The sequence below is a fragment of the Lepidochelys kempii genome, chromosome 6 (assembly GCF_965140285.1).
Source record: "Lepidochelys kempii isolate rLepKem1 chromosome 6, rLepKem1.hap1, whole genome shotgun sequence".
Classification (NCBI taxonomy): Eukaryota; Metazoa; Chordata; order Testudines; family Cheloniidae; genus Lepidochelys; species Lepidochelys kempii.
This window is the reverse complement of record NC_136385.1, coordinates 35,945,565-35,960,294: the sequence shown is the minus strand read 5'-3', so window position 1 is coordinate 35,960,294 and position 14,730 is coordinate 35,945,565. Positions and strand designations below refer to the sequence as shown.

General features: G+C 43.3%; 1 protein-coding gene across 3 annotated transcripts in view; it reads right to left on the bottom strand.

Annotated features, from left to right (window-relative positions):
- Positions 1 to 14,431, bottom strand: part of SWAP70 (switching B cell complex subunit SWAP70) — a 56,497-nt gene extending 42,066 nt beyond the window's left edge. Inside the window, exons 1-2 of one of the 3 annotated variants that reach the window (XM_073347550.2) lie at positions 13,987 to 14,431; positions 4,536 to 4,676 (exon numbers count right to left, since the gene is read on the bottom strand). In XM_073347550.2, the coding sequence (XP_073203651.2) occupies positions 4,536 to 4,676; positions 13,987 to 14,085 (240 nt within the window). In that variant the 5' untranslated portion in view covers positions 14,086 to 14,431. Of the gene's footprint in view, positions 1 to 4,535; positions 4,677 to 7,949; positions 8,082 to 9,526; positions 9,804 to 13,986 lie in introns of those variants that run through there. The other 2 variants (XM_073347551.2, XM_073347552.2) reach the window with 2 other exon arrangements.
- Positions 14,432 to 14,730: the final 299 nt, after the last annotated feature.

Sequence of the window (14,730 nt, the reverse complement as noted above, 5' to 3'; positions counted from 1 at the left end):
CTCTTGCTTTTTTGTAACGTACAAAAAATGTGGGGAGCCCCACACACCCAGAGCCCCTCATTGAGCCCCATTCCCCCATAGCCAGATACACACACCCCACTGAGCCCCAACCACCTTCATCTGGATATGCCTGCATAGTCCCATTAATCCTGAATAGGAATAACTGCAGGCAAATGGACAGAAATCAGTAATAAACACACACAAGCTGCTTATTGTGACATAAACAAATATCCATTTATAAAATCAGACAGAAGCAGAGGCCATCCTGGATTTTTAATTTAAAAGAAGTTGCAAAATTAGCTTTAAAAATACTAATAGTGAAACTGACTTGACTGGACTCCAAAATATTGTAAAAATATTTAAACCCAGATGGAGTCTGATCTTGAATTTTATTCATACATTTTTATAGGAGTTTCATCCTGCTTGTGACCTCTCTGAATAATGTAGAATCCTAACAAACACGTTCTTAAAGATTAACGTTAGTTTTAACAACAACATTTACACCATACACCAGTATATGCTTTTTACTCTACTCTCTATGGAGCATGTGCAATCTACTTCAAGTCACCATTTTGCTTGGAAACTTCTGTACTATTCTATGCTATTAACCATAAAGAAACTATCAGATTATTGATTTGTGCTTTTGTGCAAAGGAAGATACAAGATGAACTAAAAGAGAAGTTGAAAAAGCACTCTCTTACTTGAAACAATGAAGTATAATAATAATAATAAAAAATACAGAACACCTCCATCTCCTCCCAAAGAAATTTTACACTGTAACTACAAAAGATTTAAGTCTCTGAATCCTGTAGGATTGTTGTTTGTTTTCTTGGTATATAAAACAAAACCACCACCACCACTATATCCCACTAACAGCATTTGACCAAACAAAACAGCCTTAAGTGCAACTAAGTACAGAAATTCAGCAGCCTGCCTGGAGCTTTACAAGACACAAAGACAGTCCCCAAGGAGTTGAAAGAACTTGGAATTTATGGGTCTGATTCTTCACTAGCTTGCAAATTGACATATGAAAAGCGGGGTGTAAAATGCTACCACCAGCATAAGTGAAAGGAAGTGTGATTTTATGTCACAATTTTATGTAACTCTTCTATTATAATTTTGGCTGATATCCATGTGACATATTACTGACAACTCAATAATAAGTGCATAAAAAGCAGAGAAATAAAAAACAGAGTATGAAAAAATCAGACTGGCAAGATTCATATTTCTCTCTCTCTCTCTTTATTTTTAGGGCAACAGAAATAAATATAAATAAAGAGGAAGCATGTTGAACTGAAGACATCTGAAATGCAAAAGCATCAAGACATCTGCCGGGGAACTATAAGGGTGGTATAATGAAAATATTATAAGTGGAGGTATTAGTAATACTAATTCCATATACCAATAAAGAAAGTTTGTTGCTACTTGCTTCCTTCATCAAATTGCCAACCTGGGCATTTCTCCATGCTTCTCTAATTCAACAATGGAGACTTTGTTGCAGGGCAACTCATTCCCTAGTACTCTAGATAAATAATTCATTTACACTGAGGAATAGAAGAAGAAAGATTTTAAAAGCTTGAACAGTTTTCTCAATAAGATTTACTCTAGAAGTGAGGCAGGATAATATGAGTTGTTGCTTTGGCACCTCAAAGTGATTTTTCTATACAGATTGGCATGTTTGCTGAAAATAAAAATGATTTGGATAGTTTGTGAACACTGAGAAACCATACACTATGCTACAAAACTAATGCAAAAGCTTCTTTCTAATTTCCAGTAAAAACAAGCTGATAATTAATTTTAGTCTAAAGGCCTTCTAAAACACAAGAGCATCTTTGCCATATACTAATACCAATGTTTACTTTCTAAGAAATGCTGAATCTTATTAAAATCCAAATGCAAGGATTTATTATTTTAAATAAAAGGAGAGAGTTTGGGTAATTTTCAAAAAGCAAAATACCCTGTGAGTTTAAGAACTCCCTCACAATAGGCTGCTTCCGTTCTCATTGAAGACAACAGGAAGACAGTTATACCATCACCCCACAGAAAGAATTCATAGGAAACTGCATGTCTGGAAATCAACAGAGTGTCCTTTGGAATAAGTGGGAGTACCATAAGGAATAATGCGCTAAGGACTTGATCATGCAGTGTTTAATATGTGAATATTTTTGTTTAGGAATACAGATTTGGGGGGAAATCCTGGATAGGTATTTGTTCACTTGTTCTAAGATCATCCAAACTAAGGCACAAATTACTGAAATGGGGAAAAGCAAAAATTCATTTTTCCAAGGGAAAAATGGCACGCATCCGTGCCTTCACCCAGTGCATCTCTCTTCTCTTCTGACACTTGTTCATAAATACCTCCTAAACTGCCAAAGAAAACAGGGTACAATGAAGATTTTTACTGTCCACAAAGACAGCTTTGTATATGCAGCAATGCATAATTCAGATCTTAAAAAAGGAACAACAGAAGTTTCTCAAGCAGCATAAAAAAACCCTTTTAATTTGTATCTAAGATACAAGCATTTTCAAATATCTGACATTTAATTAGCATTACAAAGCAAGAGATTCTGGGCAATTTAACCCGGGTTTCTCAACTTTTTCCTTTTAAGATGAAAAAGTTTTGCAAATTAAAGTTCTATTAAATGGTAATAGCGCAGGTACTCCTTCCCTCCTCCCCCAAAGTGCCAACTCCTCTTATGCACACTTTTTTAAATGAAAGCATATTTCATGTAAGCACTTAGGTGGCTTTTCATTTCCCTTTTTTCTATTCTCTCTATGACAGTGCATTGCAGATGACAACTGGCTTAATGACTTGATACTGCCTGTGAAAGGCATTTGTAAAAAGTTGGGACTACAGTTCAGGCTCTCCACCCAGTTGAGGCTCTTTCTTTTTTGGGAAAAATAAGGCCCTTTCTTTCTTTGGAAGATTTGGTAGGAAAATTTGATGGATTTTTTGTATTTCAGAATAAACAAACAGTCTCTTTAAACTAAAATGCTTCCACGTTTACAAGTTAACACTGCAGAATGCTTCACCACAGAATGGCCAAGAAAGTAACAGATACATCAGCATCATGATGTACCGAGTGCTTCAATGGCTAACACACCAAAAACCCACCACCATCACCCCACACACACACACACACACACAAAAGGAGGGAAGAGTGTGGAATCTGTGGGAGAACTAAAGTCCAGAGAGATAGCGGGGGCTGACTGGTTAAAACTAAAGAAAGGGATGAGGCTCAGTGGTGCCAGAAAGAGGGGCCTAGAGGGCCTGGGCCCCATCATTTTTAAATTTTTTACCTGCCTTAAGGAGGAGCAGACAATGAGGAGTGAGTGGCCTTGGGGGGAAAGAAGTGGAGTGGGCACGGGGCCAGCGGAGGGACGGAGGCCACAGTTTGGGCACCGGTGGTCCCCCTACTTCTAGGGAGTTTCCAGCATTCCTGATGAGGCTTAACTTCACTGCTGGTGATACCTCAACCAGACCTGCCAGGAGTTATGCACCTCAAAGCTCTGTAATGCTCACCAGTATTAAATGCATATGCTACTTTTAAGTTTATCATTAAAGACAAATTGGTTCCTTAAATAATTTGCACAAAGTGTGACACATGATGCTGCACAAAACTTTCCAGCTATTCCTTGGTACAGGACTCCATTAGGCGGAACTCATTAATGCTATAAAAAGGGGGCCACTATCTGCATAGCTATTGTCACCCCTCTGCAAAGGGGTAGCAAATTTTGGGGCCTTGCAGGTCAGCTTCTCACTGGAGGAGAAATCAGTGATGGGGAAACTGGGAATAGTCTTATTGCTGTTTATTTTACACTTTCATACACCATGCCTTGAACAGAGGTGGTCACAAACGGCACACAGACAACTCCCTCTTTTGGAATTTCTGACCAAACACTAATGCCCAGTTCCCAGAGGGCAACTCTGCCTCAAGAATTGCCTCTAGTTAGATAGATTAAGGTAGAGAGCAAACCTTGTTGCTCGCCAGAGTTCCCCCAAAAAAGAAAATACATCACAGAACTAACAGTGCATTTCTTCAAAGAACGAACGACACTTGTGCACTACGAGAAAGAACTTTTAAAACTAATAGTACCACCTATTGACTCCCACTATACTAGTATTTTTGTGGGTTTTCAAATTAAAATACCCTCTTTCGATATAAGGAATTTCTGCCCTTCCTGTTTGTAAATGAGTCTACATATCACTATAGTATAATATAGGTCAACATACAGTTCTACAAGTTTTAAAATAATTTTAACCACGATCCACTATGTACATGAACACGTCTTTGCACAAGTGTGGCCCAGGCAGTGGGGTTAAAAAAATCAAAACAAAAACCAAACCATAATACTGCATCTTGCAATTTTAAGGCATACAACTCTGCACAGAGCATTTCTCCATTATGTCCCAATGTACAGAATCAGGATCAGCATTTCTTCGTTTCCCTTCCTCCCTGTCCATTTCTAAGTTTATTATCTAATCCTAAAACTGCTTACTTGAAGAGAGAACACAAGAAGAACTAAAAACTTACCTTTTCCAAGATGAATTTGTTTAAATATGGCATGTAACCCTGATTGGAAACTGGTCCTTCATCATCGTCCCGAAAATGCTCTTCCAAGGCCACTGGGTCATGTGGAACATTTAGCACTGTGCACAAATTGTGAGAAAGGACCTAAAAACGGAAAACAAATCAGTGAGATCAGAGGTCAGTTTCCTTAGTGGCAGCGCTGTGATTCACTAAAGTCTGCTCAGAATGAGACACATTCATGTCAGGGTGAGTTGTAAACTGGGGATTTTTGTTGAAGGAAAATACAGTTCTAGCAGCTGAGTTGCAGGAATTCAAACACTTCAAATGGTAACACTATTACAGAGTCAAAATGGTTACAATCCAGTGGTTAACAAACAAATACAAAAACAGCTTCACAGAGAATTCAAATCATGTATTTGAAAGTAAGGGAAGATCTGTGGAAATACAGAGTTCATGTTTCTATGAGGAAATTAGTTAATAAGGGGAAATGATAAGCATAACCAGCTCCTGTTGTTATAAAAATTCAGCAATGTGACTAAACTGACTCATGAAAAGTATTTCAACAGACATCTTGAGTTTATAGGAAATGCTAACTTGTCAAATAAAGGTATAGATTTTGAATTTCTCTCATCTGCTTGTTTTTCAGTTACTTTTCTATATCTACCATAGGTTTCAACTGGTAAGAGGCAAATAATGTTACAGGAGGGCCCTGCGGGAAGGGGTGGAGGGAAGGGAAGAGTTCAGAAGCAATTCTTAACATTTTATTTTAAACCAACATATTTGCATGTGTTACTTCATCCGTTTCATCCCCCGCATAACCTATCTAGAGAAATGACCTTCAATGAGAGGCTACAGGCTTCATTAGTTTTAAGGAAGTACAGAGTTCATGAAAACTAAGTGGCAATAAATACATCTAAAACTCCATTGTATGCAGCATTTTACAAGCAAAATATATGCCTGGTTACCAACTATGGAGCAAAGAACCTAGATCATTTTTACTTTTATGCCATGAAACTAGTAGCAGTAAGGCTACATTCTACACAACAAATTAGGGGTGTGATTCTCAGCTTGTGTACACCTGCTAGCATGAGCATAAATAGTAGTGTAGCCATGGTAGCACGGGCAATGGCAACCGACTTAGCCATGCCAAGTACACACGGGGGTCCAGGGGGTTGTACTCAGCATAGCTCAGCCATGCCACTGCTACCACGGCTATGATGCTATTTATACTCACACGAGCATATGCAGGCTCTGGGAATCACCTCTCTAGCTCATATTGCAGATTCATCCTAAGAGTCCTGGTGAAAGGTGCCGCATCTCCCAGCCACAGAGAGCGTGGTTCCTTCCTTCTCTTCTCTCTCACATACCTTCCCAAGGATCAGACAGCCTGCTGCTCAGCCAGTCCAAGGGTTTGTCTACACTGCCACTTTACAGCACTGCAACTTTCCCGCTCATGAGTGTGCTGCGGGGGGGAAAACACCCTCCGGAGCGCTGCAAGTTGCAGCGCTGTAAAGTACCAGTGTAGACAGTGCACCTGCGCTGGGAGCCACACTGTGATTTGCACCATTTTTCAGCTATTCATGCAAAAGTTGCAAATACACATGCAAAGCCGGGTCTCAGACCATGAAAACAAAATCGCTCCCGGCACTGGTAGCTATTCCCCTCGTGGAGGTGGGTTTTTTTCATAGCCCTAGGAGAGCTCTCTCCCACCGCTGGTGCCGCGACTACACAGCCACGTTAAAGCGCTGCCGCGTCAGCACTTTAAAGTTGCTAGTGAAGACAGGCCCTAACATGGCTTACTAGGGCTTGATCCTGCATCCATTAAAGTCAAAGAGGAAAACTCCCATTGATTTATATAGTACAGTGTCCAGCCCTGAAGGATTATGTACCCCATAAAGCTACAGAAACTGGGTTAAGCATTTAACCTTACTTATCTATGAAGGGATTGAAACTGTAAATTTCTTTTCCCAGTGTGCTGTACGAGAAACAATATAATAAAAACAACATGCAGAAAGAAGAGGCATTAGACAGAAAAAAAATAGCTTGCATTTTAAAAAAAAATGCATCCTGCCTACATAAAAGAAAGCTAACTACCCAGCTGTGAGAAAAGATAGCAACTGACATCATTTGGTCTCTCTCTCTCTCTCTGAGAGATGTAAGTAATGGTCCTCTTTGTTCATTGAGCAAGTACTACATCTAAAAAACAGAACAAAGGGAGACAGGGAGAAAGTCTGCAAATTTGTTTAGGGCTATTTATAGACAGCTAAATATATCTGTGTTAGTGACAGAGCAGTTGAAAATGGGGTAGCTGCAAAACCAGAATAAATGGAAATGGGTTTGAAATCTTCAGAGTTGTCAGCTAAGAAGAATGTATCTAGGTTGCAGATTCAATGGAGAGTCATTCTGTTTTCTTTCCTATCCGATTACATTAAAATTTGCTCCATTGCTCTTATGATAAAAAAAACCTAGCAAAGTATCAGCATTATCATGAAATCCTACCAAGACCACATTTTAATTTATAAAAGCACACACACACGTCCATGAAAACAAAATCTTCACACATGTACATTAAAATAAAACAAAATAATTTAATCTGACCTAGCCAGGTAACAAAGAAGTCTAAAGAGAACAGAAATAGGTACTGCTCTCTATTGCCTGCCATTTTATATTAACTGCTAAGTTTTCCAAAGCAGATAATAAAATTATATCTACGTTTTGTGTTCACACTGTGATTTGCACCATTTTTCAGCTATTCATGCAAAAGTTGCAAATACACATGCAAAGCCGGGTCTCAGACTATGTACAAGAACTCAGGTGAATAAATATTGGGGATATAGTTTTAGATGCCAGGTTGAGATCCTATTGAAAATTTGATCCTAAGCAAAATGCCTCACACTGGCTACACTGTACTGAAGTATGGTGGAGGAAGATGCAATGGCCCTCTGGAGTCACTTAAAATACCCACCCATTCTTCCAGTGATGAGAAGTTTAAAAACAAACATTCCCCTTCACTTTACCCTTTTCACCACACCCTATGAATTGGGGCGATGATGTTAAAAAATAAATAAAAAACAACAACCCAGAGACACACACACAAATACATTGCCCTCCTCAACAAGATGTTCCCCTCTAATTTAAAATTACCTTCACCAAACAAATTATTCCAAACACTAAAGCCCCCCTGTCTCCTGCTAATGCAGAGAAAGAGACCAGTGCTCCTTCCTCCCCTGATTAAGCTTCCCTCCTGTTATCTATGTATTTAGGAGAGATTAGGAATAAATTGATCTGAATTTTCAGGTAGAAGGCACTTAACCAGAACATTCCAAAAAAATTTGCTCATTTACAAGGTTACTATTAACAACAACTAAGGAATATTGAATAAAAGCAGAACTTTGTTCTCATCTGCCTAGCTCTTACCCCTCTTCCTGCTCTCCCCCTTGAGGGCTTACTGCTGCCCAAAGGCTGAAGGAAACCCTGGATGGTTTCAACAACTAGGAACCAGATCCCAGGAAAGAATTCTACTTTCAATCATTTTTGAAAATCTGCCTTATTTGAGACTCTATTATGCTCAGTTCCTTCTTTTCATAGTTCAAGAAATTCCCTGCTGCCTTCCAAAATCTTCCATTCTTTGAAGTGGCAGAGAGCCAATTGCCTTTCTTGGTATCTAGAGTACATTGAGAAAACTCAGCAATGAGTTCTTACTTTTTTTTTAAATGCCTATCATCTAAAGCATCACTTTGACGATCAATAGAAAAAAAAATAGCTTAGCGCAAGCTTAAGGGACTAAAAAGCCCCTTGTACTGCAGAATCTCAGTTAAACTGTGAAGAAAATTTCCACCAGTAAGGATAATTCTTCTAGTGCCCTTATGGTTGCTAGGCAACTTTTTCTTTCCGCATTTATTATGCTCTTGTTGCCACAATTAACAATCCACCTCCATGCCAGAACCAGTCTCTTGCTCCATGCCAAAAAGTCATCTTTCTGCTATGCTGTGGATCAAGCTGCAAACCCCTGCAGTAACTGACACCAGCCAAAGGCTGGATCCCTAAGGTCCTGAAAGCTTCATGAGATTTTGCTAGACACTTCTGAATCATGTTTTTATTTTTAAAGTTGCTTTACTTGGCATTTATGTCTCTAACACAGCTCTATCTGTGCTACTGTTGCAACTCCTAGAATTACTTAGGCCCTGATCCTGCAAACCCTTACACATGTTCTGAACAGCAAGCATAAGAGTGCCCCCATAGGTGATCTGTCCCCCAGAAAGAGAAGGAACACTCCAACAACTTATTCAACAGATAGTAACTGCCCCATATAAAAGAGTATTACAGCCAAAATAATAATGGGACCGTTAAGAGTAACAGCCTTGCACTGCACAGGATATTGATATTTTCTTCAGTACTAGTTTCATCTTTTAGGAGAGAGTGGGATTGGGTTTTTTCTTTAAGAGTTTAAAAGAGTTATGGAACTGTACAATTCCATTTACTAGCCTTCTACAAAGTCACTTCGAGATATTCTTGGACTGTCTCTCTGACATCTCCTAAAGGACATCTTGCCATCCGTTCCAGCTCAACATGCTCCCATCCTCAGTCTCCTTTCTCAATCACTGACAATACCAGCATCCTGGACATCACTCAGGCCCATAACCTGGGCATCATCTTCAATTCAGATCTCTCTCTAGGTCCTCCCTTAAGATTCTTTTTGCATAATATCTCTAAGATACGGCCTTTCCTATCCACACAGCTAAAACTGTTGAGAGTTTGGACATGATCTTGCATCTCAGTTACTGCAACATACTTTTCTTTGGCCTTGACAAATGCAATCTTGCCCCACTCATATCCATTCAGAACACTGCTGCAAACATCACTTTCCTTGCCCCCACTTTGACCATGTCACCCCTCCCTTTTAACCCCTGCACTGGCTCCCCCTTCTCTATCGCATCAAACATAAGCTATTTGTCTTTACTTTCAAAGCTTTTCACAGCCTGTGCCCACCTTACCTGTCATCTATCAGAAAGTCAACTCTCACCTCCCATCGGCCCATGACGAGACAGCCTGCACTGGCCACTTGTTACATTTTCAAACAAGCACCTTTGTGCTTTCTCCCAGGCTGCATCTCACCCTTGGGAGGAGCACTCCATAAACACTGACAAAACTAACTCATTATCTTCCTTCAAAGCCCTCTGTGATGCCTACAAAAGAACTGACAACAGTTAGATCACTGCTGTGTCAAAACACTGCCTATCATGCTGACCAGTAGCGTCTCCTGGTTTTCTTGTATTTTGCCAGCAGTCTGTGTCTCCATCTGTTGTCTCTTAGCTTACAACCTAACATAAGCTCTTTGAGGCAGGTTCTGTTTTCCTTGTTCTGGTTTGTACAGCACACAATGGTGTCTCGGGCCAGGTCTCATAGGCACTATGCTAATACAAACAATATAACAAAAATGTTTCAGTATAGGGTATAATGCTGACAGTTGGGAGACTTGAGTTTAGAACAGAGGTGGGCAAACTACAGGCAGCAGGCCACATGAGGCCTGCAGGACCCTCCTGCACAGCCCAGGAGCTCCTGCCCGGGAGGCTAGCCCCCGGCCCCTCCCCTGCTGCCTCAGCTCTCTGCGCCTCTGACGCAATGCTCTGGGCGGTGGGGCTGCGAGCTCTTGCCAGGCAGCGCAGCTACAGAGCCGCGGCCTGACCCGGTGCTCTGTACTGCGCAGTGGCGTGGCTGGCTCCAGCCAGGCGGCATGGCTGCCTGTCCCGGTGCTCTGGGCGGCACGGTAAGGGGGCAGAGAGTTTGGATAGAGGGCAGGGGAGTTTGGGGTGGTGGGCAGGGGGCGGGGCTGTGGATAGGGATTGGGGTGGTCAGAGGGCAGAGAACAGGGGGGGTTGAATGGAGCGGCGGGGGGCAGTCAGGGGCGGGGGATCTGGGGGCAGTTAGGGGACAGCGAGGGGTGGATGGTGCAGGGGTTCTGGGTGGGCCATCAGGGGACAGGGAGGGTTGGATGGGGCAGGAGTCCTGGGGGAGCGGTCAGGGTGTGAGAAGCAGGGTGGGCCGGATAGCGAGCGGGGGCCGGGCCACCCTGCCTCCCCTCATCGGCTCTCTATACAATTTCAGAAACCCGATGTGGCCCTCGGGCCACAAAGTTTGCCCGCCCCCAGTTTAGAAGGGTATTCTGTACTGGTAGAGGTATGGCTGCAGTGATGTTTTCAGTCTGAAGGGAGAACCAGATAAATAATTTCATTCATTCCAGCTAATATAATAAAGTAACAATTTCTCATAATAAGGACCAACTACATACTGCTCACTTTTGCTAGATGACCCACCTTTATCTTCTCCACTTGGATATTAAACTAATGTTCTGTAACATACATCTCCCTCTCTTGTTTCTGCCCTGTTATCCTAACCCTGTATCACCCTGCCGATCAGCACGCTGGCCAAAATTTTCAAAAGTGACTAGAGACTTTGGTGGCCTCACTTTTTGGTCACACACCCTGACACACCTGAAAAAGGCAAAATTTTCCAAGAGCGTTGGTCACCCCACCTTCTGGAAATCAGGCCCTATTAAGGAGTGAAGTCAAGGACCCAAAAATTGAGATGCCCAAACCACTTTTGAAAATGTAGGCTACAAGGAGCAAACAAGGAAGAACAGCAAAGCTGTGACTAGTCAACAGTTAAGTGAGTCCACCATCAAACAGAAAATTAGGAAGAAATACAACAAAGTTTTCATATACTGTGTAAAAATGGGTTTGGCTTGCATCATCTCTAAGGTTTCAATTTCTCAAACATACTACCACATGTAATGCTTACAGCAGTAAGCATTCTCATGGAAATCCAGTAGTAAGCATTTGCAAGATCTGTCCAAAGACTACATTAAACTTCTGGAAACTCTCTTTACTATTCAAACCACCAAGACACAACACTTTAATAAACCATTTAGAAACTGAAGAGTGCAAAAAAAGGTGAAACCAAAAGGAAGATTTAAAAATAGTACAACATATGCCTGCACGTAGCTCATACTAGAGCCACAATAGTAAACTAAAGCTGTAATTGCTTCCACAAAAATTATACTGAAATTTTGCTACAGTGGCATTTGAAAGGGCGTGGTGCAATATATAAACAAAACAAGAGCAATGTTTATAATTAACGTGTAATTTATGAACAGACAAGCATCATAAATGTTTACAATTTTTGCCGATGCGTAAAAGAATGGGGTAATCAATATAACTGCAGAACTACTAGAAAATACTGGTCAAATGAATCAATGCACAATACTTTAAAATACAAAAGAGGACTAATGTTGCTTAAATTAGACAGTAGCACCCATATTTGCATTTTTAAAAAAAGACTGACAGAGGAACAAGTTAACTCAAGAACTATGCCATATACTGTGGCTGTTCTCATATTGTCCCCTCTCACTCCTAGGGTCTTTACCTGTTGGCTGTACAGATATCACGTACAAAGGAATTAAGTAATTAAGAGAAAAGGGATAAGGGACATCTCACACAACTGCCTCTGTCCTGATGGGTCCTAGTTTTTTTCCCAGGGGCTTGACTCCTCTCCAAATAATGCAGAGGGGGTAGAAAGGACCCACATACCTGTCTCCATCACTTTCTATTTCCATTAAATTAAGACTAGTACAGAAAGTAAACCCCTTTGGAATTGGACATCTGCTGCATAAAACACATTCATTCTTATGCTGGATTATTTTTATGTTTGTACTGCCTTGAAAAAATAATAAAATGTCACTTTTGTGGAACAAACAGACCAGCTGGGAAGAGACATTAGAATGTGAGTTCTTCAGAAATGGTGGTATAATCCACTTCCAGAAGTAGTACAAATACCAAAAATCTTTGGTGTGGTTGAGGGGTAACACAGCAGATAATTAAAGTTAACTTAATGCACAGCAAACATGCTGACACTAAGGGGAACTGTCAAAGATGACCACCCACCATTTATTTTATAAACGTCTCAAGTGTCAACCTTTCCTCATACCCTCAAGGCAGGGCAATTACAGTAATGGGGAACAATTACTGCAAAACGTAACTAGACAGAGACTGCACAGGACCTACAAATCAAGAGAGAATATAGCAGGGAGCGGCAGGAAAACAAGATTAAAAAAAACAACGAGAGCCTTGATAAATTAGAACGTTTGTATCCCCAACCTACTCAAGCTGACTGTGGGTTTCCCACTGTAATAAGGACAGACACACTGTCCTTCAGAAGAGAGACAGTCCTCAAGTTTTCTCCAGTGATTACAGAGGTTACAGTTGACCTGGTGATCAATACAATGATCTATGAAACACGGCCAGAATGGAATCAGATTCCACAAGCTGTGTGAGTTCTATTAAGAACACACATCACTTTAGAGCATAAGCTGGAAAAGAATCACACAGTTGGAGCCTCTTGACTACTTCTCCTGTTTACGCTCAGAGTGCTGTAAAACCTCAGTCTCCCTTTGGCAGACTCTAAATTCTACTTGAATGGCGTCAAGTCCTTTGTTTGGGACCTTGCATCTAGTCTACAAGAGAGCGGTGCAGAAAAGGGTACTCAAGGCAAATGACTGAAGGGATGGGTTTGTATAAGTGCACCTACAGGCCAGAAATCAAATAAGCTGCATCACCCTCCATGACAAGAGAACTGCTTTAACTTCAGGACCCACACACACACATATGTAACAGCTCAAGACCCAGGGCGCTGCACATCAGACTAGGGAACAGTACTGGAGAAAAATGAATCTGTAGCCTACATAGCACTTCGAACAATCTGGAAAGGGCACTACTCTACCCTGGTTTTGCCCACTGAACATGATGGGAACTGGATGGCTCACAGAGAAGATGGTCACACAGGGTGTGCATATTCTGCACCAACAGCTTTATTCCCATGGGTCCTCAGTGACTTTACAGAGTTATATGGTGGCAAAGAGGGACACCAGGGTACTATCTCCAGGACAGTCCAAGTGAGTGTCCAGATAGAACGTTTCCAGACCCACCCCCCCTTCCGTGTTCAAAGTGAGCCCCACCATTTTGGGGCCATCCCAAGAGAGCGTCAATGTGACTGACGCTGTCCTGACTGGAGTATCCAGCAGCGCCACAATGGAGCCAAAGCACCAAGCCTCTCTGAGGCAACTGTCCCAGGGCTTTGCAGGAGGCTCCCAGGCTCCTGCTCTCCATCCCCACCCCCGTGAAGAGCAGGAATAAAAGACTGAGGCTGCTGATTTTGCTTCCCCAGCAGCAGCAACCCAGGGATGGTCACAAGCTGCTTCCTTCCTCTCGCTCTCTCTCGGCGGGGGGAGAGAGAAGGAAGGAATCACAGCCTGGAAGCCCTGGGGCGGGAGCCTGCAAAGCCCCTGCTATTGCCCCGTCCCCGGGGCCCCTCGCCAGCAGCAGCCCCGCGCCCCGGGGTGGGGCGGAGGACACTTGCCCCCCAGCCCAGCTGACGCCCCCAGGCTCCCTCCCGCACTTGCCTTGAGCTGGGACTTGGAGACCTTGCCGCTCCGGTCCAGGTCCAGGGCGGTGAAGGCGTGCCAGATGGCCTTGAGCAGCTCCTCTTTCAGCCCCCCCATGGCCAGCCTGCCCCCAGGCCGCTGCGCCCCAGCCGCCCGCTCCGCCAGCTCCAGCGCCGCTGCGCCCCAGCCGCCCCGTCCCCGGCTGCAGCTCGCATCACTCCACCCCTCTCCGCCGCCGGCAGCCAACCAGGCCCAGCGGCGCGGGGCAGGGCTGCGCCCTCCGGGGCAATAGGAAGTGATTGAGCCCTGGGCAGCTGCAGGCTGAGGATCGTGCGCGCCCCGCTCCACCTCTCCCTGACCCCTCGCATAAAGCCGCCCCAAGTTGGGCCAGCCCCTGCTCCCGGCAGCGGGCTGGAACCGGCCCCTGGCAGGCGAAGTCCCCCCGGCCCTGAGCTGCCCGCGGGGCCGCACGGCAGGCGAGGGCCCGTGGGTAATTATCACAGTGAAAGGGGAGGCCCCGATCCTGGCAACGCTCCCAGCCGGGGCTGCGCGCAGGGGCGCTGTGCGGGGAGTGACGCTGTCCCGGGGCAGAAGTGGTTGCAGGCTCAGGGCCTTGTTTTCTGTAATGTCTCTAAAACGAAACCTGTAGCCCCCAAATGCTTTACAGCAGGGGTGGCCAACCTGTGGCTCCCTGTATAGGCACCGCCTCCGGAGCAGGAGCTACAGGCGCCAACTTTCCAATGTGCCCAGAGGGTGCTCACT